The 23,899-nt window shown below is 40.2% G+C and overlaps 1 protein-coding gene across 1 annotated transcript in view; it reads right to left on the bottom strand.

The window, feature by feature from the left end:
• Positions 1 to 23,899, bottom strand: part of LOC149318775 (cadherin-23-like) — a 582,387-nt gene that overhangs the window by 25,605 nt on the left and 532,883 nt on the right. Inside the window, exons 41-53 of the mRNA XM_089510444.1 lie at positions 23,394 to 23,527; positions 22,927 to 23,136; positions 18,645 to 18,752; positions 17,481 to 17,583; positions 15,107 to 15,232; positions 13,897 to 14,100; positions 10,961 to 11,419; positions 9,185 to 9,301; positions 8,840 to 9,064; positions 5,912 to 6,081; positions 3,104 to 3,241; positions 1,594 to 1,713; positions 131 to 308 (exon numbers count right to left, since the gene is read on the bottom strand). Coding sequence (XP_089366570.1) covers positions 131 to 308; positions 1,594 to 1,713; positions 3,104 to 3,241; positions 5,912 to 6,081; positions 8,840 to 9,064; positions 9,185 to 9,301; positions 10,961 to 11,419; positions 13,897 to 14,100; positions 15,107 to 15,232; positions 17,481 to 17,583; positions 18,645 to 18,752; positions 22,927 to 23,136; positions 23,394 to 23,527 — 2,292 coding nt within the window. The remainder of the gene's footprint in view (positions 1 to 130; positions 309 to 1,593; positions 1,714 to 3,103; positions 3,242 to 5,911; positions 6,082 to 8,839; positions 9,065 to 9,184; positions 9,302 to 10,960; positions 11,420 to 13,896; positions 14,101 to 15,106; positions 15,233 to 17,480; positions 17,584 to 18,644; positions 18,753 to 22,926; positions 23,137 to 23,393; positions 23,528 to 23,899) is intronic.

The raw sequence follows: 23,899 nt of genomic DNA, 5'->3' as shown, positions 1-23,899 counted from the left end.
TAAACACAAAGTTTAAAAAACAATTACACAATTTTTAAAAAGTTAAAAACAATGGCCTATGGCCATTACTAATAGCCGTAATAACTGAGGCTACTGTTATAATCTTAACCAGTTTCTCTCCACTACATACCTACTCCAGGTCCTTCCATATTGTATGTCACCACTCCATTGTCTCCCTCATCGAGATCAGAGGCACTCATTGTGATCACAGATGTCCCTGCTGGCTCATTTTCATATACACTGGTGCTGTATTGTTTTTTCGAAAACTGGGGCCGGTAGTCATTGATGTCCAAGACTGTAATCAATACCTAAAATCAAAGCAACCCAACAGTGATCAGGGCAGAGAAAAGCCTGGGGACAGTGAAGAACACTGATTATAGTGAAGCTTTCATTTCCTCATCAGGTTTGTCCAATGGTGTCTTTTCTATATTATTAGTGTAAATTGGGACTGACTCATGGAGACACAAACTTCTGAATTTAACAGATTTGCGGTTGTTGTGTAGGAATCTTACATAATAAAGGTGGCTTCTCCATATTATATCATGTCCAACATTACACCAATAATACAGGAAAGCAAAACCATGTAAGATGGGCAAGAAATTGAGGTGGTCATATGAAAGACTTGGGCAACACTTCCTTTTCTGTTACATCTTCTAATGTTGGCATGGTTTTTGTTCTATGACCTTGGCCCTGCAAAAAAAATCTAATTTTAGTGGCTTTTCTACTTCTGTTTTCTAGCTGTTCTCAAAACATCTGATCTTCTTGCATTTACAGCCTACTTTCTTCTTTCCCTTGTTCTGACAAAACCATTGGTTTTACTCTATTCAAAAATAAAGATTTCTATATCTTTATTATTTCTGCCTATGCAGCATCTGTCTACTTTCTGCATCTGCAATCCTTTTGATGCTCTTGACCATCCTTCTTAGTCTTGTCTTTCTTGTAAATTTCACAATCCTCTGTTAACAGTCTGGGGTAGAAATAATGGGTGTAGCTAACATTGGGGTGGTACAGACTGCCCCAAGGGGGTGGCCTGCAGCTGCCCCTTTTCGTGCCAGATTGGGGCCAGGGCAGCCACACCGGCAGCCCTGTGGCCTCAATTAGCATTTTTCTGGGCCAAAGAGAAGTGACAAAATGCCGTTTCTCCATGGTCTGGAAAAGGGGTGTCCTTGGAGTTCATGTCCCCAGACACCCCGGCCCTACAGAGGAGAAAGGGGCGGTCCCTTTCTCCTCAGTATCGTTCCCGCAGCCGTGCGGTTGCCACAGGAATGATCCGCTGCGAAAAGGAGCTCCGTTCCAAAGCTCCTTGCAGCAAGGCCACCAGGCTGCTGCATTTTCTGGCGACGCCACCAGGCTGCTGCTCACCGCACTTTTTGGACACAGTGCACGCATGTCATCGATGTGCTACACGTATGGATGGCACCATGTCAAGATGGCACCATCCATATATATTAGGGTCCCAGAGCATGCGGTTGCCTAATTTTGGCACCAACACGGTGCTTTTGGCCTGTCTGTTTCAGGCCATTTTGACTCTTGCAAAGATGCTGTCAACCCTCTAGATTTGGAAAATGTCTAGTAAAGTCTACAGGCCTTTACCTGCACAGAATTCTCTCGACGGTTACTGGAAATGTCTCCTGGATTATCTCTGGCTACAGCAGTCAATGTGTAATGATCTTTCTTTTCTCGGTCCAGGGCTGATAGAATGTAGATATCCCCCTAGGACACACAAAGACCTTCAGAAAGTTATTGGATTCATTCACGGACACTTATGGGACTACTGTGGAAAGATTTGTTGTTGCCATGGATGATGATGATGATGATGATGATGATGATGATGATATTTATATCCCACCTTTCCCTGTATTGGATATACCTGTACCAGTTTCCCTGTGTTGTAATTCTGAAGCGGTAAAAGTTGCAGAAAAAGGCAAGCAGACTAAGTAACTGCTTTATGTGGCAAACTTTATTAGGCCAGTATACAACACTTGGAGCTGTTTGATTTAGGGAAAAGTGAATAATAGAAGCCATTATTGTTGTTTGTGCCTTCAAGTCATTTCTGATATGGCAACCCTAAAACAACCCTATCACAGGTTTTCTTGGTAGACAGAGAGGGTGTACAGACCGGCACTTTGTGCCAGCCTGGACCCAAACTAGGGTTCAGTGAGTTCATGCTCAAAGCCCTTGTGCTGGCACCCGGGCACAATTTGATGCATGCCTGACCAGATGGCACATGCCATGATGATGTCGCTCGTGCGCAATACCCAAACAACACTGCGCACAAGGGAGATCATAAGGTCATGCCATGGTGCTTATGGCACCCTTGTAGCAGCTCAGATAGGAGCCATGTTTCACAGCTCCTTTTTGTAGCGGGTTGGGGTTTGGTGTGCGGTTACCGCATCCCCAACCCAGTGCTTCGAGGGGCAGCATAGAGCCGCCCTTACAGGCTGTCTGTACAGCTCTTGTGTTCAGAAGCAGTTTGCTATTTCCTTTTTCTGAGGATAAGAAAATGTGACTTGCCCAAGGTCACCCAATAGGTTTCTGTGTCTGAATGGGGTTTCAAATCCTGGTTTCCTAGTGTGCTACACCAACACTCATGCTACTACAGGTTGGAGGTATATAAAATTATATGTGGGATAGAGAAGTCTTTCTCTCTCTCTCTCTGATATACAGATGCATGCACCAGCACACATACACACACTACTAAAATCTAAGGTTATTCCCCTGAAGCTAATATGGGAGACATTCAGAACAAATAAATAGAAATATTTCTTCAAACAGCATGTAATTAATCCACAGCATGTAGATGGCTGCAAACCTGGATAGCTTTAAAAGGGGACTGAATAAATTTGAGTACCTTGTTTTAGCATAGAACTGCACTTCCATAGAAGCTTTAGAGAGTGTGAATCTAGTCAAAAAGAAAGTTACATACCCAGCATGCTTTGTTTTAGCAATAAAATTGAGTTTACTTTTCCACTTCAAAAATTTGACAGTTCTGGGTACCTCAAAAACATTTATATGGCCATACATGGTCAATGGGCTAAAGGTTCCCCATCCAGCAGTAGAGGTTTGGCTAACGCATGACTGATGTATTGACTTAGCTTATTACCGTATTGGGGTTGATTCCAAACTTGCCCTCCCCATCTCCCAAGCTGTACTGGATTTGGGAGAAGCGTCCAGAATCAGCATCTGTGGCTCGGACCTTCAGAATGACAGTACCTAGGGGGACATCTTCAAAAACAGGCTTCTGTAAACATAAGAAAAACACACAAGCAGAAAGTGACCTAAAGGATGATCAGGGATCTAGTTAATTCAACTGGATGTGGTTCCATAGTTCATTTGCCTTCACTGGTGCATGCTGCAGGGACACACAGGTAACACATCATTTATTAATTAGGTAAGACACAAATGACTTCTGGCCATTACTATTAGAGGTGTCTTGCATTTACAGCAAAAAGAAAAATCAAAGGCAAAGGGGGAGATACTGGAAGCAATACATGTGAAAAAGATCTAAGTGCCCTAGTAAAGCAAAATCCAAATAGGAGCTAACAGTGAAAGGCAGATGCTAAAAATGTTAATGGAAATTTAGGCTATGTAAAGAAAAACACAATGTCTAATAATGGGATGTAGTAGATTCACCTATCAGGCTGCATCTGGAGCAATGTAGAAGTTTCTGGGTATCACATTGTAAGAGAATGTCAAGCTAGACAGCATTCAAAAAGAGTGATTGGAATGGTGGGGGAGATGGAAACTGACATATGAGGAACAGTGGCTAAAACTAGTTATGTATAGTCTGGAAAAGTAAAGGTTGAGAGGCAATGTGTTGGTGCTTTCCAAATATCTGAAAGGCTCTCATACAGATGATGGAGTGTTCTTCTTTGCTGCTCTAGAGGGCAAGACAGATTTTGGCTACTCAGCAGGAGATGTTTCCTAAGGCCAAATGCTTATCATCAATGAAACAATGTGATGGTGGCTTCTCTTCTTCTGAAGCTATTTAAGCAGAGGCCGAACCGTTATCTGGCACTGATGTTGTAAATGCATCCTGCTTTATAGAGCAAGAAACTGAATTAGTAGATCTCCCAGATTCCTTGTAACTCTGTGATTCTAGGATGTGATGATGACTACAGACTTTATCACACAGGAGGCAAGCGCCCACATCCTATGAATAAATGGCAATTAAATCTGTGAATATCCTGCAACAATGGGATTGTTTTCAGATGACGTCACCATTATCCCGGCATTATCCTGTGAATAAAGTGACAAAATCGCACCCCTTTTCATTCATGGGATTTCCCCACTTTATTATTCATGGAATAATGCCGGGATAATGGCAATGTCACATGATGTCATCTGAAAACAATCCCGTTGTTGAGGGAATTTCACAAGATTTAATCACCATTTATTCACGGGATGCGGGCGCTTTGCCTCTCGTGTGAAAAAGGCCTACTACATTTTACTGCTTTAAGAATGATGTGGGTGACTCTTATAAGATCTGTACAGGGAACTAGACAGGGAGAGAGTGGGGAAAGGCATTTTTCTCCTCAGCAGCCACCCTTTTCTAAGCCTGGGAAGGCAGGTTCCTCACTGAATCTCCTGCATGCTAGCTTACTCTGGCTGTAGCCTTTGAGGCCAAAAGGAGAAGTCTCACTAATTCAGACACATTCTTTCTAGAAAGTTTGAGATGGTTGGGCTTGACCATATAGTTTTTGGTTAATAGGAATTACCTGGGATTGTTAAACCCTTTGGGATACAAAAGCTGGGGGCTAGAGTTAGCTCATAGCCTCCTTTAAGTTTTGTCTTACATATTGATATTGGCTTGTGCTGTTTGTTTGCTCAGTCCTGAGAACCTGCTCAACTACAATCTATGTTTTGATACAACTTAGTTTAGCTGTATCGTTTTCTTATCTGTATTTTTCCCAAATGCTACTTCTCTCTGTATTTTATGCCTGTCCCTCTTTTCCTTTCAAATAAAGCCACTTTCTTATACAGTTATGTGTGTGTGTTTATGTTTATGCTTCCTTCCAATTACTTTTGGTACTGAGTCCAGTATCTTGGCTACTGGTATTATTGAAAGTTTCTGGCCCAAGACACTGGTACAGAGGGTGCTGTTTTGACTCTTGTTTTCTAGATTCTTTGATATGCCTTGTAAGGTCAGAGATCCCAGGCTGAGATAGACAAAAGTGGTGATGGTAGAATTTCTTGAAAGATTTTTGGCCATGCTGGCTCTATTAGGAGGTTTATCGCTTCTTGACGGAGAGTTTATTCCAGTCAGTTCTTTTGGATCTCTTTTGAAACCATTGAGAATGGTATACCTTTGGACCACCTCTTGGGCAGTGGTGAGGGGACTTAGTGGCACTGCTCTGCAGAGTCTCAGATCTTATCTTGATGGGAGATGTTAGAAGGGCATACTGACAAATTCCTGTTTGATGTGGGGGGCAGGTATATCTCTGTGTTCTGTGTTTAACATATAAAACAAATCTCTGTAGAAATATTATTTGGTGTTCTAGGGTCTGGTGCCCTCATTCAGTCTCTAACTCACATCAGTTTAGCACTAAACAGCTTTCGTGAATTTAGATGGAAAGGATAAATTGATATAAGTAAGGGACTGGCTGAAAGCAAACAAACTGGAGGTAAATCCTGATATGACTGAATGGCTACTGGTTAATTATAAGGCAAACCAACTTGCTTCAAGTCTTCATTTCATCCTCGTTTACACAGTTATACAGTTATTCCTTAGTCCACATCACAAATGAAGTGTTGCTGAAAATATTCTGATCAATAAAGCTCTCTCAGACATAGGAATGCTGAATAGTAGAGGAAATGGCCTCTCTCATCTGATAAAGTTTGGGCTCATATTTCTCTCCCCAAATTGCCCCTCCACTTTTTCTCACATCCCCACACAACCATTTAAGTTCACCTGGTAGGATGGCTGGCTGAAGATGGGGTTGTTGTCATTGATATCAACAATTTCTAGGTATACTGGCATATCAGCCGATCTCCTTGGAGTTCCATTATCTGAAGCCCGAACGGTGAAATTCAGCCACTGCACCTCTTCATAATCCACTGTTCTGTTGGAAACTACCTTTCCTAAAAGAGAACAGGTGGACATTAAAATTGCCATTCTATCCTAATCGTCTATAAGTTATTCACTCAGCTCTCTGAAGTACTGTAGTATATTATTTTGGATATGTCTAAACACAAGAATGGGAGAAAAGAAAGATAAGAGGTGAGATGAAACAATCTTAAAAAATCATGTAAAACAATGAATTATTGGAGCAGAGGTGCAAATACAGGAGGGCAAAGAAAGGACAGAAGACAAATGCACATGAGTAACAAAAGTTAATTGAACACGTTGTTTCCAAAATTACAGTTTCAAGATGTGTTAGAGTCCTACCAACCCCAGGCAACAACTGTATTAGTACTTTGCGGATCATCTTGGGGGAGAGGGGACAAGCTGGGGGAAAGCAACTTTAAAATGACAAAAGGTGCCAATGACAAAATATGCAACTAGAGGTCAGTGGTAACAACCTCTATGGCATTCTCTGTAAATCCTATACTCTGTCCTGGAAACTAATATTTTAAATAACAAATCAATTAACAATAATTTAACCAATTTAAATATTTCAGTTATTACTTTTAGAAAAAAATGTACTGTATTAATTTCCTATTTTCTAATATTTAAATCGATTTTCAAATGCAACACTCCAAGCTCTGCTTCTTCCTTCACAAGGAAGGTGTATTCATTATTATTTTATTTTATTTATATCCTGCCTTTTGCTCAGTAGCATGCTCTGTGTAGCCAAGCCCATTTAACAATCAGCTTTTTCTGAACACACTTCAAAGGCAGTCACACATACAGCACATCATGTAATCAAAACAAGAGGTAACTAAAGCATGTGTCACCACATCAAGCCTCTCTAGGAACAGGCTCAGACAGTTCATTAGTTTTAACTATGCAAATGCAATCCTGTTCACTGGTAAATGGGCATACAGTTACAAGGCTGAGTCCAAAGCTAGGCATCTCAAATTTCAGGGAGAAATTTCAGATATAATAACATACATTTCTAAGTAGGAACCTCCTTTCCCCACCTCTATCCAAAATGAATTCAGCTATTTTATTTTATGTACTTTTGCTACAATATTAGTATTTTTCAACTTTTACACCACTCTTTCTCATCTTTTCAGAGTCAACCATCCTGCTTAGTCATCAAGTGTGTGATTCTTTGTCACATTCAAAGTCCACTTTCATCTTTAATCTTATCATTCTAAGGTGCTCTTCCCACATTACATAATCTCTCTGAATGATCTTTTACTGTCTTCTCTAACCTCTTTCCATACTGGTCAGTCAGTCCCTGTGCACAACTGAAACCTCTTGCCATATAAACCCCATCACATTTTGCTTTTAAAGTAGATCTGAAGTCAACTAGGTTAACTAGCTTAGCACTGAGACGGAGAGTGCATTTTAGCCGAAAGAAAGGAAGTTATCTACCCTTCACTTGGAGATGTATCCCTCAATATTCCTAGCCAGTAATGTATATTTTTGTTGCTGATGCTGATCCTATGCATGCAGGAGGGGAAAGGTTTCTGCATTGTTGGAAATGCAATAGGAAGTAAACTGAAATAAACAATAGAATAAACATATTGTTTTCATATGAAGAATAACCTCCTCACCATTGTGGAGAAATTTTGTAAGAATTTCTTGTTTAAGTACAGGGATTCTTCAATTTGACTCATTTTACAGGTCAAGCTTATTTTGATTGGCAACTCTGAGGCGTGAAAATATATCTATAGAGCACCGAGTATGCACTATAGAATATAACATATAGAGTATAAGATATAATGCAGAAAGCGCTCTCACTCTCCCCCCCTGGTGTGTGTGTGTGTGTGTGTGCGCGCGCGCGCGCACGCTATTAGGAACAAAGAAACAGACTAAAGTCAGGAAAAATGCCTACTCAAAAGTTAACAAAGAGCGACATTATGAACCAAATCCAAGAATGTAATATATCTAAAACTTGGTTAGAAGCTCACATTACTTTGATTTTGAAAGAAGGGAGGGATAAATCTGACCCTAAAAGCTGCAGACCAATTTCTCTTTTAAATAATGATTATAAACTTTTTGTTCCCATTATGGCAGAAAGGTTAAAAAAGGTTTTAGTTAAGTGGCTAGGAAACGATCCGAAGGGCTTCCTATCTAATAGATATATCAAGGATAATATACGCCATGTATTAAATTTAGTTGAAATCTATGAGAAAAACATTGACAGGAAATTAGCTTTAGTTTTTATTGATTTCAAAAAAGTATTTGATAATTTAAGTTGGTCATTTCTGTTGGAGATATTGAGGAAAGTGAATGTTGGAATTAAATTCCTAGGTTAGACTGAAGCAATATACTAAAGATAAACAGCAAAGCTTTTAATAAATGGAGAAATGTCGAGAGCCATACCTAAAGGCACTGACCGGGTTGTCCCATCTCTCCTCTATTGTTTATTTTGTCATTAGTAATTCTTTTGATTAATATTAGACAAGATAAATAGGTTGAGGGGTTAAAATTAAAGGGAAAAAGTTTTAAGTGCGTGCTTTCGCTCATGATTTGTTCATAACACTTACTAATCCAGTTGATAATATTGAACAAATATTAACTAAGCTTAAGAAATTTGCTGAAGTGTCAGGATTGTGCATAAATAAAGAGAAATCATCAATTATAGCTATGAATTTGAATAAGGAAGAAAAAAGGGAGTTGATAGAAAGATCGGGTATGAAATTAGTAAAATCAATGAAATATTTGGGGATAACAATTACTTCAAAAGTGATAGGGGTGAGAACCATGCCTGTTTCACCCATCTACCTGCTGAGATGTCCTCAAGCTGGAGATATCCCTCAGGGGAGAGGTTGAGGATCTCATATGTGATCTGTCCATTAGCACCTTTATCTGGATCTATAGCTGACACAGATATCAATGTGGTCCCAGGAGTTGCTCCTTCCAGAATTCTCTCTGTGAAAAATGTTGCCCCAAAAGGGCGGAATCGGGGAGCATTATCATTGACGTCCAACACATTTACTGTTAGTTTTGCTGGGAGACAGGAGAGAGAAATTGAAAAAGAGGTACAGTGAGAATGAAAAACATGAACATTAATCAGTTTGCCACCTCTCCTTTATTGGTCTCAATGCCACAATGCAAGATCAGTCTTACCATTGGGCACGCTAACTGAACGATCAACCACATCACTGGCATTGTCATAGACAGAGATTGTAACTTCATAAGTGGCCACCAGTTCCCTGTTTAGTGTGGATTTAACTTTTACTGCACCTGTAAAGTAGAAAAGGAAGGTGTAGGGGGGAACAGCAAGTTACACAGTGCCCTCAGAACAAGGAACAGACAGGCTTCATAGGCTGGAAAAGTATACCAAGCTCAAAAAGTCTTCCTAGCCTTTTTTCTTCATCTTTATGGAACTTTTTTCAATGAATTAGCACACAGTGCCATCTATAAAAAATATTACTTCATATTTCCTTCATTTAATAAATCTTTATTCTGTACTATATGTTACTTAAAAATATGTTGTTGTTGTTTGCTTTGTATGCCACAACTAATTCTCCTACAGACATACCAGGTTACTTAAATGCAAGGTATTTTGTGGAAAGCCCAGCTGCATCTACTCTAAATGGGTTCTGAGGCTGGACTGAGAAAAATGACAACTTTGAAATATACATGAAAACTGTATCAAAGTACACTTGCTAATACAATCTGGGTTTTTTAATTAATTTACATTTACTAGGGAGTGAGCCCTACTGAAAACAGTTGAGTCTCCTTTAAGTGAACATGTATAATATTGCACTATTAATCTGGCTCTCACAGTCCACGAATACCATGCTGAAGTTCATAATTTACCTTCAGTACACCTTTAAAGGCCCTAGGACATTCATGGTCTGGTCTTATGTACGGGTGCATAACTTTGCTACACCACCACAAATGTATTAAATCACTGTGTTACGTTTAGACTGCATAGAGTTCCGGAAGAAGTACTGGATTAGTTCAAGGAGACCTAAGTTCATATCTCAGCCATGAAGGTCATTGGGAGAACTTTATTAAAACACTGTCTCAAGATTTTTGTTGAGGTAAAAAGATATAATAATGGTCATAACTATCACCTTCAGCTCCTTTGGAAAACTGTTGGTTAAAAAAATTAGTGGCAAGCAGATAACATCACCCATGAGCAAACTGTCCTTAGATTTCATGATCCTTTGCTATCCTTCACTATAATGGAAAGCATAGGGTGAAAGATCACTTACCCTAAATATGCTTGCCCCTCCCATTCCCTAGCAGCTAGATGCTTCTGAGTTGCTGTCAGCATTCAGTCTGGGAAGGTTAGAACACAATGCATGGCAGACATGTATTGCAGTTGCTGCCTGCCAGCATGAGACAAACCAGCACTAAACATGAGGATGAGGATGATGAGGATGAAGGTGGAGATGGGAAGGTGTTGACTGAGATGGAAAGAGGACACTGACCACACCACAGAGAAACACAGAAATCAAACCTGCAAGTTTGAAAGCCATAAGGAAAATAAGAAGATTACAGTTAGCTGGTTGGAGCAATTACTCATAAAAAGTGAGCAAAGAAAGAAAGAGAAAGCAAGGGCAAGATAGACAAGGAAAGAGGAAGGGGGCAAAGGGCAGAGTGTGAAAAGGAAAGAGAAACAGAAATAAGAGAAGACAGAAAAGACAGGAGATTAATTTTTCTCACTATTTTCTTGCAATTTAACAACACTGGTTGGTTTTTCCAGCACCAGCTGAAGATTTATGAAAGCACATTTAATATAGCAGTTACTGTAAATGCCATTTTAGGTCCATAATACTTGTTTCAGTGCTAAAATTGTATGCAGTCATTGTTTTTTCCTGCCTTCCACTGATTTACATCCTTTATAAAAGAAACGGTTCAGAACTGTATTTCATTCTCCACCTTTTGTACCTGTTCTAAAATCCACTGCAAAAGCTCCTTGCTGGTCTGGCACAAGAGCATCTGTATCATCTTTGGCCAGGATTTCAATGATGTAATATTCCAGTTGTGGATTGAGGTCTCTGTCTATTGCTGTCACCTCAGCAATAAATGTGCCCACCGCAGCTGATTCAGGCACGCTGACTGTCTGGATGGGGTTGACGAACTCTGGTTGAGAGTCATTGATGTCATCGACAATGATGTTCACAGTGGCTGTGCCAGAGAGAGATGGTGTGCCCTGATCCATAGCAACCACAGTCAACCGGTAGTTGTCTTTTTCTTCTCTGTCTATAGTTGTATTAGCCACGCTGATCACCCCACTATTTGCACTGATCAAGAACTTATCTTGAGCTCCACTTTCAATCCGATAGTTCATCTGCTGGTTGAGGCCACTATCCATGTCTGTTGCTATTACCTGAAGAACAGAAAAACCTAGGGGGGGAAAACCCAGACTGTGACATTAGAGAGATTTAAGTTGCCTGGGCTTTTAGAACAAAAGAGCTGCCATTTTGGATCTATCCAATCAATTGCCATCCTCAGCTGTTCCTGTGGGATAGCAACCTCTGGTACCCATAAAGAAAGCTAACAAAAACCTGTTATAAAAACAGATGTACAATGTGATTGATGTCCAGTAAGAAATTCCCTTCTGCCCACAATTTTTGAAGTATTATCTGGAGCATATATGCAAAAGTATCTAAATTAAATCCCATAGTAGTGGGATTCAAGAAGGATTACACAAGGGTTCATGGAATAATGAATAAGGCCATATATGTGGTCTGCACAAAATGAATTGTGTTGCATTAAAATATTAAGAATTAAAGCAATGTTTCTTAAAAATGCAAAATGAACAAATATACACAAAACCAAATTATTTTCTCTTCCTTGATTGCCAGCTGGGGAAAAAATGAAAGAAGAGAGATAATCAGTGCTTGCTAATTAAATCTCTAGGCCATTTGTACACAAACACACACAGAATAAAATTCTCCTGAGAGTATTAGTAGTATACAAAGGTTAATAACAACTCAGCACAGCACAGTCAACATTTACAACAACAATAAGCCAGTTTTAAATGAAAGATAAATCTTTAGCTAGAAGCAATGGAAACATGAAATTAAACTTACTTAGATTGCACCTTTTAGTTAATGAAGAAATAAATGCACTCCAGATGTATACTTCTTATAGTATAGTTGCTGAGAACACGTGTGCTTTCCCCCCTTGCCTGTTCTTCATAAGGGTACTAATCCTGATTAATTTAAACTACAGTTCTCCATTATGTCTAAACTGTGATTTAATGTCAGTTTACCATCTAGGACCTTAAACACCAGTTTGTATCATTAGAGGTCAGCCTGGATGATCTTCCAATAACCCCTTTAGTATATTTAGAACAACAACAACAAAAATGCTGCCATTTTGGATCAATCAATTTAATTGCCATCCCTAGCTGTTCCTGGGACAGAAACTTCTAGAACCTATAAAGAAGGCTACAAAACCTCTATTATAAAGATAGATGTGCAATGTGATCAGTAAGAAATTCCTCCTTCCCACAATTTGTGAAGCATTATCTGGAGCACATAAGCAAAATGATGTTTTTGACTACAAAAAAATTAAGGATCCTATCCTGTTCTGTAAGTGCTAATTCTCAGAATTCAGTAGATAGAGCTGTCATTTGTAGATGCCTGGAGGTAAACTTTAATAGATGTAACAACAGACAATTGAAGCCTTATGTATTTCACCGGACCAAGAGGTATCGGTGAGGATAGCAAAACATTTTCTTTTGCTTAAAAAGGCATATTTTATTAACGAGTAAGTATAACAGTATGGGATGGAACCAAAGCAAAAGTGAGCAGAGCCAGATGCAATTATTTCTGGTTCGGACAGTCTCACCAAGTGCATAGAACACACTTGTAAACTTATTGCATGGCACTTGGAGGGATGGAATGGAACATAACAAGGGGAAAACATGTGTTACCACACAGGAGAACACCGCCAATGCCACTGGAAGTCCCGAAGCCATTCCCCAACTGTTCCATGGCAGACGATTGTGAAGGATGATTTTGAACCGTTCTTCAAAATCGGCTGCCAGGAACGGTTGGGGAACAGCTGGGAAATGGCTTGGGGAGTCCCGGTGGCATCAGTGGCGTTCCCCCATGTGGTAACACATGTCCTCCCCCCATTTCGTTCTGTTCCATTATGTTACCATCCCTCTAAGTGCCATATGATAAGCTTATTGGATATAAACATGCCTACTCAGTGGCAAGCCTGCATGTAACATCTTCCTGAGCAACTAAGGGGACTTCATTTCCATGCAACAGCTTCCCAGCTTTTCTAGTAACTTTCTGGAGATAGCAGAAGAATCCTGTAGACTGGATGGGCACCCTTCCTCTCTGGCCTAGGAGCAAAGGTTTTCCATGCCTGGTATAGGTGGAGGCAATTCACCTTTCTCTGTCCCTACCCTGCAAACAATTTGCTCTGTCTGAGGTGGTAACAGTAGAAACAACCGTGTCATTATAGGGCCAAGAATGCAGTATGTTACTGGGTATCAGTAAAAGGAAGCAAAGAACCAATTTTGCTCTCTGCAAAAAATCCTAATAGACACCTTGGACATCTGCTGGGGGCAGGAATCTGCTGGAATATTAGTGGCTATGTTATGATGCTCTGATAAATGTAACTGAAAGTTACACTAGCAGTCTGTTACAACTGTATTCATCACCAAGTTTTTTTTTTGGGGGGGGGGAATCTTTTACCCACAAACAGTAGAGATTATAGTGCAGAATACTCTGAATCCCCTTATTTTCCTGACTCTTCAGAATTCATGCCTTCATTTCTTTTGGATCCTCACAATTTCTCTTTTTAAAATCCCAGTAACTCTTAAATCCCCATAACCTCCCAGCATTTCCCTTCATTCTGACCTGGAGGGCTATTTTCCATCAGTTGAGCAGTCAACACTGCTGGATGAAAGGTTGGCCGATTGTCGTTATCATCCAGAATGGTCACCGTGAGGGCAGAGGTGCTGTTTAATTTGCCAATATCCACTGCAACCAGCAGAAACTCCAGGACTGGATTTGAGAAGGCCTCTCTATCTATCACCTGCCCTGGCTTCACCAGAATGACACCTGGGGGTTATTCAAAAATGTCATTTTTTAAAAAAAAGCTATACAGAATACTAAATATAACCAAGAACAACCAAACATTTCTCAACTCTGAATAACCATGTACCAAAATTGCCAACATGAAAATGGCAGCAAATTATAATGCTTAAAAACACAAATTGGCATTTGCAAGTTGTAACAAACTGCAAAACTAAAAGGAGGCTTGGAAATCTCTCATCTTGGAGTCATCATGTGAGTCTTCTGTGTGGAAAACATTTTTTTACACACACATACCACACCTTTGTGTGTTTCTCTGGTGATCTTGGCCATATGCATATTGTCAGAATAACAGAACACTTCAGTATTCTATTATTCTTCCTGATGGGGTTTCCTAACTGTTGGGATACCTATTTTTGAAATAGGAAATCAATAACTGAGAATATTCTTTCCATCCTTACCTTTGAGTTACATTTTGTTTCAAAACCCCAATATGAGCCAGATTTTGCATCCCTTCCTCTCTTTCCCATGTTTCCCCCATGAAGCCTCAGCCAGAATTTAAACTTCTTCTTCACTCCCTTTTCCACCTTCCCACCATAAAACCTCAGCCAGAAAGACAAGGACGCCTGGGTACCAGGTACACATTCTTCTTTCTTCCTATTGGGACCATGCCAGCCACCACTTTCGAATTTCAAAGGAAAGAGCAGCCAAAGCAGGAAGAATATGTGCCTGGTGCCCAGGCTTTGCTGCTGCAGTTGCCACTGCTATCCTAGAACTGTTTCTTGGCCTGGCAGCAGTAGAATGCAGATAATTTTAATATTAAATACTGATTTGAGCATCTATGTTTTTGGGGATCAGTGTAGGGTCCTGGAACCAAACCCCTGTGGATACAGAGGACCCACTGTAGTTCTTTGTTTCGACTGCTTCCAGTCTGCTTTCAAATTGTTCAAATAAAAAGATTCCACTACCTCATCTCCCTGAGCAGAGCAGGGAGACTGGCTATCTTCTATCTCAGGATACCTGGATTTCTTACCTGTTTCATGGTCAATGGAGAAGAGATGCACTGCTGCTCCAAGGAACTGATATGTGACCACTGCATTCACACCCTGGTCATTGTCCAAAGCTAGAATTGGCCCATTAAGGACTGTGATGCGAGTACCTGAATGAAGCATGGAGGCCTAAATAACAAGGGTAACATCAATAGATTTCATTCCCTCCCTCCTCTCCCCAGAAAATATCCCAGTGATCAACAATGAAGAATGAATGCATGAAACAGGGTGACGGCCTATGAGACATGATGCCTGATGTAACCTTGGCAGACTGAATCAAGACGCTCCCTGGAAGAAGCCTTACAGCCCTGCTAAAACAAAGCACACACATCCATCAGCCATATTCAAAATCACAGGGCATTTACAGGGAACTCGACCTTCTTTGCTGAAGTCACATATCATGCAAGAGGGGCCAGTCAAGAACACACTACATTTTACTGAAGTATTAAACATTTGGGAAGTAATCACAAAGTATTAGTTCTCCAATTAAAGTTACATGTAATTAAACTCCTGGTGAGAAGTGTGACTATGTGAAATTACTAAATTAATGCATTCAGACTTGCAGGGGCAACTGTGGTCCAATCTGAAAGGCAGCTCACCCTAAAATGGTGGAGTGAGCTGCCCACCCTGCTTGGACTAGGAAATACTATGGTTGACAGTTAGGATAAGAAATAATCTATTTGCTTCCATAATCTATCATTCCCTCTTCCCTTACATACTCAAGTTCATAGGATGCTACCTCATTTAAGAAAATTGCACTAATTACGTTAAAACAGCAAGTACACATTTTGAGCAACCCCTTCAAACCAGGGTCACAAACTAGAATGAAACCATGCTTTCCAATCCCAGTATGATAAGTGTATTTGAATGACAATTTCTTTGTTCAGTCGTACCATTAAGTCATGATGAGCTCAAACTGGGAAGTGTCCCCTTCCACATAATTTGTAAGGGGAAGAAAGAGCATAGCTACTTCTGAATCTCTTTCAAGCCATGATTTGGAGGATAAAATATAATGACTACAGGATTGTTTATATTTCCCTGGCATCAGCAAATAGGACTCCAGATGATTACAGTGCGCCCATGTCATACACGGCTTTCAGCATACGATGAAAGCCGTGCTGGAAAGCACGAGCTCAGTTATTTCTAATGGGGATCCAGCATACACTGGATTTCCCTTACACTGCGGGGTTTGGAACGGATCCCCCGCATAAGGGAAGTGCCCACTGTACCATGTTATTTGTAATTATGCTATTTAATTCAAGCAAAGGAATTAGAAAAAAGCCACACCTTTAAACCTTAAAATGCCATAACTAGTTCATAAAAATCCAAGATTGCTGATTGCATAAATCTCACAAAGTGGTTCTACACTTTTATAACAGGAGAAAAATTTGGCATTTCAGAAGCCACAGAAAAGTAAGAGCAGTGGTGTTCAACACAATGCACAGGGTTGCAAACCATTTTAATTTTGAGGGTCTATACTCAAGGGCCTGCAGGGTTGCATGTACACACATGCATACACACACATGTCCCCAACAAACTCAAGTCCCCAGCAGTCTCCACTGTGGTCAAAACTACCAGTGGCTAAACACCAATCTCAAAAGTCATGGAACACCATGCCCTCTCTACCTGCAGCCCAGCCAATCAATTTGAGTTGAACAGGAAAATAGGTGGGTTCTAACCAAATGTGGATGCCTGCATAAATGAGGGCTGCATGTGGTACCTCATGATACAGGGTTCTGAGAAAAGTTTTAGTTTCATTTAAAAAATATTAACAGATGTTCACTTTTTCAAGGAGCAAACTTGCAACTGCTGATATAAACCTAGATATTCTAGACAAAAACTACCTTTCCCAGTTTTATCCTGTTTTAAATTTCTCAACTAGAATTTCTTAAACATGGCTTCATTAGGAGCATCTTCTTTTGTTAGATACAGTAGCCCCTCTAGGTTTGCTATGACTAGTGTAATATGACTTGTTTGGCCTTAGCCTCAGTTTCTGTGGCTTGCTTTGTCTGGACATGGCTGTTTTTGCTCTTTCACAGTAATATCAAATGACCCCCCCCCCCCACTTCCCTTGCTTCTATGTTTTTGGAACAGTTCCTCTGTTTTCTGAGAAAGTGGTTGAGGAATATGGTAAATAGGCAAATGTTTGCCAAACTAACATTGCAAGTGGGAGAAAAGATTATCACTTTCAGAAACTGAAACGGTATCTTAAATCTGTAAAACACGAGATTGCTTGTCCAATTATATGTCCCTTGTCTTAACACTACGAAAACTGGTCCCTTTCATTAACTAGAGGGCATCTGGGCTGGAAAAGAGACCTTCCGTTAAACATGGTGAGTTGCTGAAGAAAATACTCACCTGGTGGTGAATTTTCCAGCACCTCAGCTTGGTAAGAACTCTGAGTGAAGAGGGGATGGTTATCATTTTCATCTGCTACTGAAATCACCAGCAACTCAAAATCCTAAGGTAGTGTATTCAAAAAGGAAAAGGACGGAAAGGCTTTTTTCAAATAACAAAAACATCTGTTAACTTTAGCAAGAATTGTTGTCAGAAAAATACAACATCTCATAACACAAGTGCTGAAAGAATGCAAACTAGTCTCCACTGTTCTTCATGAAAAGAATGTTGGAAAAAATACATACTGGCCTCCTCAGGAGTTTTGGTGTTTTGTTTAGATTCAAAGTCTGCCTGAATCTGGGTGCAAGGTGTCCTTAGGCTGACATAACTATGAACCTCAGAACCCAGCTAAAACCCAGAAAGATAATGAAGGGGTTGTGCAGACTGCTCCGAAGGGGTTGCCTGCAGCCACCCCTTTTACAGTCAGTTCAGGGCTGAAGGAACCACACACTGCAGCCCTGATCTGGCCTTTGCCATGTGCAAAAAGAAGCCGCAAAAAGCGTCTTCTTTTTGCACCCTGCAAAGGGCGTGACAGCTATGTCGCTGTGGCTTTACAGCGCTCCTTCGGCACTGTGTCATGTGGATGCAGCGCCATAGGACCACCATGATGCCACACACCGTGTAGTGTGGTACGTGGCATCATGGCACCCTGGGGCAGAGCTGGGGTATATGTCATGAGGATGCTACACCTGGACTCCACGCCCAACCTGGCCTTTATGGCCAGTATGCACAGCCCTGAAGTGTTTCTGAAAAGTATTCAGGCTTGGCTCTGACATATTCTCTAATACTGAAAACACAAATACAATTACAATGGTAATAACCATTGTAATACTATACATTATAATATTATAATACAACATATAAAATAAATTAAGGGCAAAAATATTTTCATGGTTTTTAAGACATTCTGAAACATCTGTCATGAAAAGTGGAATATAAATGAAGAACTGTAGAGCTGTTACAAACATTTTAATCCTGGCCTTGAAATCTTTTGTTGGGATTCCCTAACAGAGAAAGCAACATGTGGACCTGTGTCATATGTTTTTAACAGTACATATTATACAAAAGCCTCTCAGTAAACCAACTCTAGTGCTATATATGGAAGACAGAAAAGTATATAATTACCCGCCTCGCGTTGCGTGCATTTTCTGGGTTATCCTTCACTGTCACTGTCAGCCTATATTCTGATACTCGCTCTCGGTCCAAAGGATGGTTTACATAAACAATCCCAGTCTAGTTAAGAAGAAGAAAGAAGGAAAAGAGAGAGAGTATGGGGAAATTGATTAAATGACATTGTTTTCTTTCTGTATGAATATTTAGCATCTATATTAAGCAGAGTGCAGTGGGGCTAGTGCAACATGAACTTGTGGTGGATGCAGGAGAAATGACTCTGGATGCTCTTTTAAAGTAAACACAAAAATAGAAGTTTATTGTCTCAGGAAATCCATCTTAGGATAGGTAAGGATAGCCAAAAAAAAAAAAAAAAAATGTTGACTTATACAGTACTTGGTTACAAGAGCCCCTAAAAGCTGGCATCCACTGTTGGGATTGGAGCCTCATGGGTACTCTTTCCCAGACAAAGGGAGAAAAACAACCATAGATATTAACTGATTTCTTGAAAGAAGAGGGAAGTGACATCTTCAAGTAAGAAGGAAGCAAAAGGTTTGAGCACATGGAGCAAAAACAGATATAGAGAGGTGAAGACAAAAGGCAGGCATTATCTAGATTCCCCTCTCTCACTAATCACTGCATACAAGTTTTGATGCCTCTTAGCTTTCAACACTTTCATGATGACAAATGACAAATGGTGTGGTATCGTTTTTAAGAGGTTCATCTCTTTATCTAGAGTAGGATGGCTATTTGGTAAGGTAATAGTTGTTGCTTTATGAAGCCTGTCACAGTGTTCATGCCAGCATGCTATGAAAGCAGTATGAACTCTACACTCTTGAGATATGGTAGGGAGAAACCCTTTCTACGCACCACACACTAAGTCATGCTGGCCTAAAGCCACTCAGAATGTGACTGACATGGGAGGGTCTATGCACCAGTAATACAGAAAAAGAAATGAAACCAGATTTCAAAACCATCCTTTACTTTTGAGTATAAACTAGAAACAGACCACCAGATATAATGAATTGTTCAGTTTCTGGTGATTTTGTTAAAGTCAACACAGCCTACAGAATCGAACTCATATTCCCAGTAGCATTAGGTATAAAACACTGCAGTGAACATAATCCTCAACTCAAGGACACACATAATATTATATACTTTGAAGAGATGGGGCATGCTTTGTATCAGCAGAAAATGGTTGTGGCTGGTTTGAGGGCTGACTTTTTCAACTTCCTCTCAATTTATTACGCGTTATGAGAACAGCAAATAAGAGAAGTTGCAACACTTGAAATACGTCTTATCACAAACCAAGATTGCTGACTTTGTCCTGTGAAAGTCAAATCCTATGCATGCTAGCTTAATGACAGTACCACCTTGGATCCCATTTTAGCATCTGGTACAAAAATGACTAAACAAGGGTATAGCTATGGGGGTGGTGGTGATGCCCTAAATAAAAAAACTGGCCAAGTGACAAAAATTTCCTTTAGTTCACAAATTTCTAGCATTATAGCGAGTGAGACAATTGTTCATTCACAGATATCTCATACAGGCTAAGTATTCCTTATCCATAATTCCAAATTTTAAAATACTCCAAAATCCAAACATGGTTGTGTACATGGTTCACTGTACACAAACTTTATTTCATAAACATAATTATTAAAAATATTGTGTATAAAATTACCTTCAGGTGCTGTCTATAACATGCATACAAACATAAATTAATTTCATGTTTAGACTTGGGTCCCATCTGCAAGATATTCTAAATATTCTCTACTAGGAGATATTTGCTCTCAAAAAACTACAAAGAACTGTTTGTGTAATAAGATATCTCTGAAAGACCTAAACTTAATCTGAATTGTTTGGTAAATTATCCACAAAATACATACTCCCACTTCTGCTAAGACTGAGGAGGAAACCTCCCCAGAACAAACTGGGACACTGGTTGTTTATTCAGGGTGAACTGAACATGTAACCTTTTGTGGTAGCCAGATGCATTTTGCTCATATTAAAAAAAACATTCTAAACTGTTAGATTCAAGTGCTGATGTGCTTAATATTTAATAAGATTTCCCCTTTGTATCAAATTGTAGTTTATTTCAACTAAGGCTGCATCTGCACTGCAGAAATAATGAAAATTGATACTGGTTTAACTGCCATGGCTAAATGCTATGGATTTCTGGGATTTGTAGTTTTGTGAGATATTTTAGCCTTCTCTGTCAGAGAGCTCTGGTGCAGCAACAAACCACAAATTCCAGGGCTTGCATACATTTCAAATTCAAATTAATATGAAGTGTGAATGAATGCCTTCCTTGCATGCCGTTTTGGGTCTGCAGAGCTGAAGGGAAGAACACTCTGTGCCATCAGCCTGGGGAACTATGACTATAGGGGGACTGCAACCATTGTGTCTTGGGAAGAGCATCATGTTTCTTTTTCCTTCTTATTAGATTGGATGTTATCACACAGGAGGAATGTCTCTCAATTTCAAAAGAAAAGAAAGTAGGGCCAATTAAAAAATGAATGCGATTACACAGATGGTTATCAAATGCACAGAAGAACACAGCGCCCATCCCAAAGCCAAAATAGTGTGAATGCAAAATAAATTATCATATGAGTATGTACCCTTTGTAGTCTAGAATTCAAATTAGCATCTCTGCACATGCGCAGTGAGGGCAGAATTGGATCGTGACCTTTTTACACTTCCGGCGGGACTTGCCTCCGGTTCCCATGGTTTTGCCTTGTTTCACGTTATTTGTTCATTCATTACCCTTTATTTCACATTATTTAGGCAATTCACCAATTCAAATCAGTCTAAAGCAACCTTGTACTTGGTTTGAGCATTGGACTATGACTCCAGAAGGCAGGGATCGAATCCCACTGGGGACCTGGTGCAAGTCACACTCTCTCAGCCTCCTCAGAAAATGGCAATGGCAAACACCATCTGAATAAACCTGCCAAGAAAATCTTGTGACAGGGTCACGAGAGAGAAAGAGAGAGCCCTGGCCAATCCCTTCCCTCTAGTTGGAAAGAATGAATTTGCAAAGGGAAAGGGCCAGAAAGGGCTGAGAGGAGGGGGGAGAGAAGGAGGCAATGTGTGTGTGTCTCTGTGGGGAGGGCTGCTTCATCCCCAAAACAGCTCCAGAAGTACTCCGAGAGGAGAGAAAAGCCCCCCACACCCAACTTTGGAATGGAACAGGATTTGTAAATTCTGTATTTCCCCAAATTTACACATCTCTCGGTTGACCCTGGATTGGGTTTGAACTGACCTAGCATTGACTTTGATTATGTGTGATAACCTCTCGTGCAATAACATGAATCTGCATGATTGCATCCAGGATCACACTGCATTGACCTTCCAATTTTCACCAATTTCCCGTGTGATAATGACCTCTGTAAGGCACGCATGGGGAAAACATGGCACATGAGTTTCATGCTGCTCCTGAACTCTACTGTTTCAATTCATGAAGCCCTCTAATATTCTTGATTTTTTAAAAAAAAATTGGTATGAATTTGAGGCTGTTTTTACATGAAAACTGTGCAAAATGCTTCCAAATACAGTGCTACCTCGGGTTACGAAATTAATTCGTTCCGCGGCGCCGTTCGTAACCCGATACATTTCGCAACCCAAAAAGGCTTTCCGTTAGCGCTGGAAAGCCGCTAGCCGCGCTTCGCATTTAAATTTCACGCCGAAATGAATTTCGTAACCCGAAAAATCTTTCGTTACCCGGAACAGTTTTTTCCAATCTAACTTTTTCGTACCCCGGAAATTTCGTAACGCGATCAATTCGTATCCCGGGGTACCACTGTACACAAAAAGCACTCTGTCCCACACAGTTCCACATAACCCCCAAGTACCTCAGCTTCTACCACTGAAACCACTTGAGAAAGGAAGCAACATTTGGTGCAGAAGCCTTCTGAAAAAGACCTCCCTATCATCTAGACTCCAGTCTCCTTCTGGGAAGAAAGCCATCACTTAAATCCACTTCATTCTGGTTTCCAGCTTCATTTAAAATTGTTTTGTGGTTTGCTTTAAAATTGTTTTTTAGGCAGTTAATATATTGTTTTATCTCATTTTGCTAGACAACTTGGGCTTGCTAAAGAAAATTAGAATATAATTCTGTTTTTTTTTTAAAATAACAATTCCAGCAAACACATAAATAAGTGTGCTTGAATAAAACATCAAGATAATAAAGAAAAGACACTATAGAGCTTGTGTTTGTGCCAAAATGCATGGTGCATAAAACCATTTGTGTACTCCAGCAACTCAAAGGAAAAAGAAAAATGGAAGCCTGAAGACTTACAGTGCCATTAATGTAGAAAGTATTCTCTATGTTCCCTGCTGTGATGCTGAAGGTTAACAGAGCATTCCTGCCACTGTCGGCATCACTGGCAAAGATGCGGGTGACAACACTGGAGATGGGTGCATTTTCTCTGAGAGTAAGATTCATTGGTAAGTTCAGAAGTACTGGGTCATTATCATTAATGTCCAGGACTCGCACTCCCACCATGACCTGAAACAAAGAGAGGAGGCATGATGAGAGGCAAAGGAAGAGATCATTGTGGTACTCTTTTGTGACACCCAAATGATCACCCATAGGATTTTTCCATACCAACTTTACTCTCCATTAATCTTATCCTATGGATTTGCACCATTTAATTTTTTCCCATAACAACTCCCACGGACAATTCATTTTCTTCCCTGTTTCTCTCTTATGGAGGTTTCAGAACCTCACATTTGCAATGTGTCCCTCAAACCAGCAAGACTTACAGTGGAGCTGAGAGGAGGCACGCCCCTGTCCCTGGCAGCAATGGTGAGGTTATAGAAAGCAATGTTTTCTCGGTCAAGCTCAGCATCCTTCCGAACACGTAGCTCTCCTTCAACAGGGGAGATCACAAATTCTCCTGCAAATACAGACAGAGATATGCTCACAGGAAGAGGAAGAGGGTAGGAGGATCAACAAGGAATATGATCTGAAAAGAAGTTTGCTACTTGAAATATTGTGGAGAAAGCACACAAGAGTTTCAGACTTTTATCCCCTCTTTAGTGAAAATATGTTTATCATGTAGAAGGGTGAAAATGTACTTCAGAAAGGGATGGATATGGTGTCTCTGAATGCATTTTTGCAGAGCCATCAATCTCCAAGGAGTTGTCTACATCAGCAGGAAACCCGTGCTCACCACATAACCACAGTGCAGTTCCCCAGTCAGTAGCAACTCCAATAAGCCCCCACACACTATGTGATAAAAAGGAGCAATCACATTTTACTATTGTTG

This window comes from Sceloporus occidentalis, unplaced genomic scaffold (genome assembly GCF_023333645.1).
Source record: "Sceloporus occidentalis isolate IW3139 unplaced genomic scaffold, rSceOcc1.0.p SCAF_2, whole genome shotgun sequence".
NCBI classification, from domain to species: Eukaryota; Metazoa; Chordata; class Lepidosauria; order Squamata; family Phrynosomatidae; genus Sceloporus; species Sceloporus occidentalis.
This window is presented reverse-complemented; position numbering and strand designations above follow the sequence as displayed.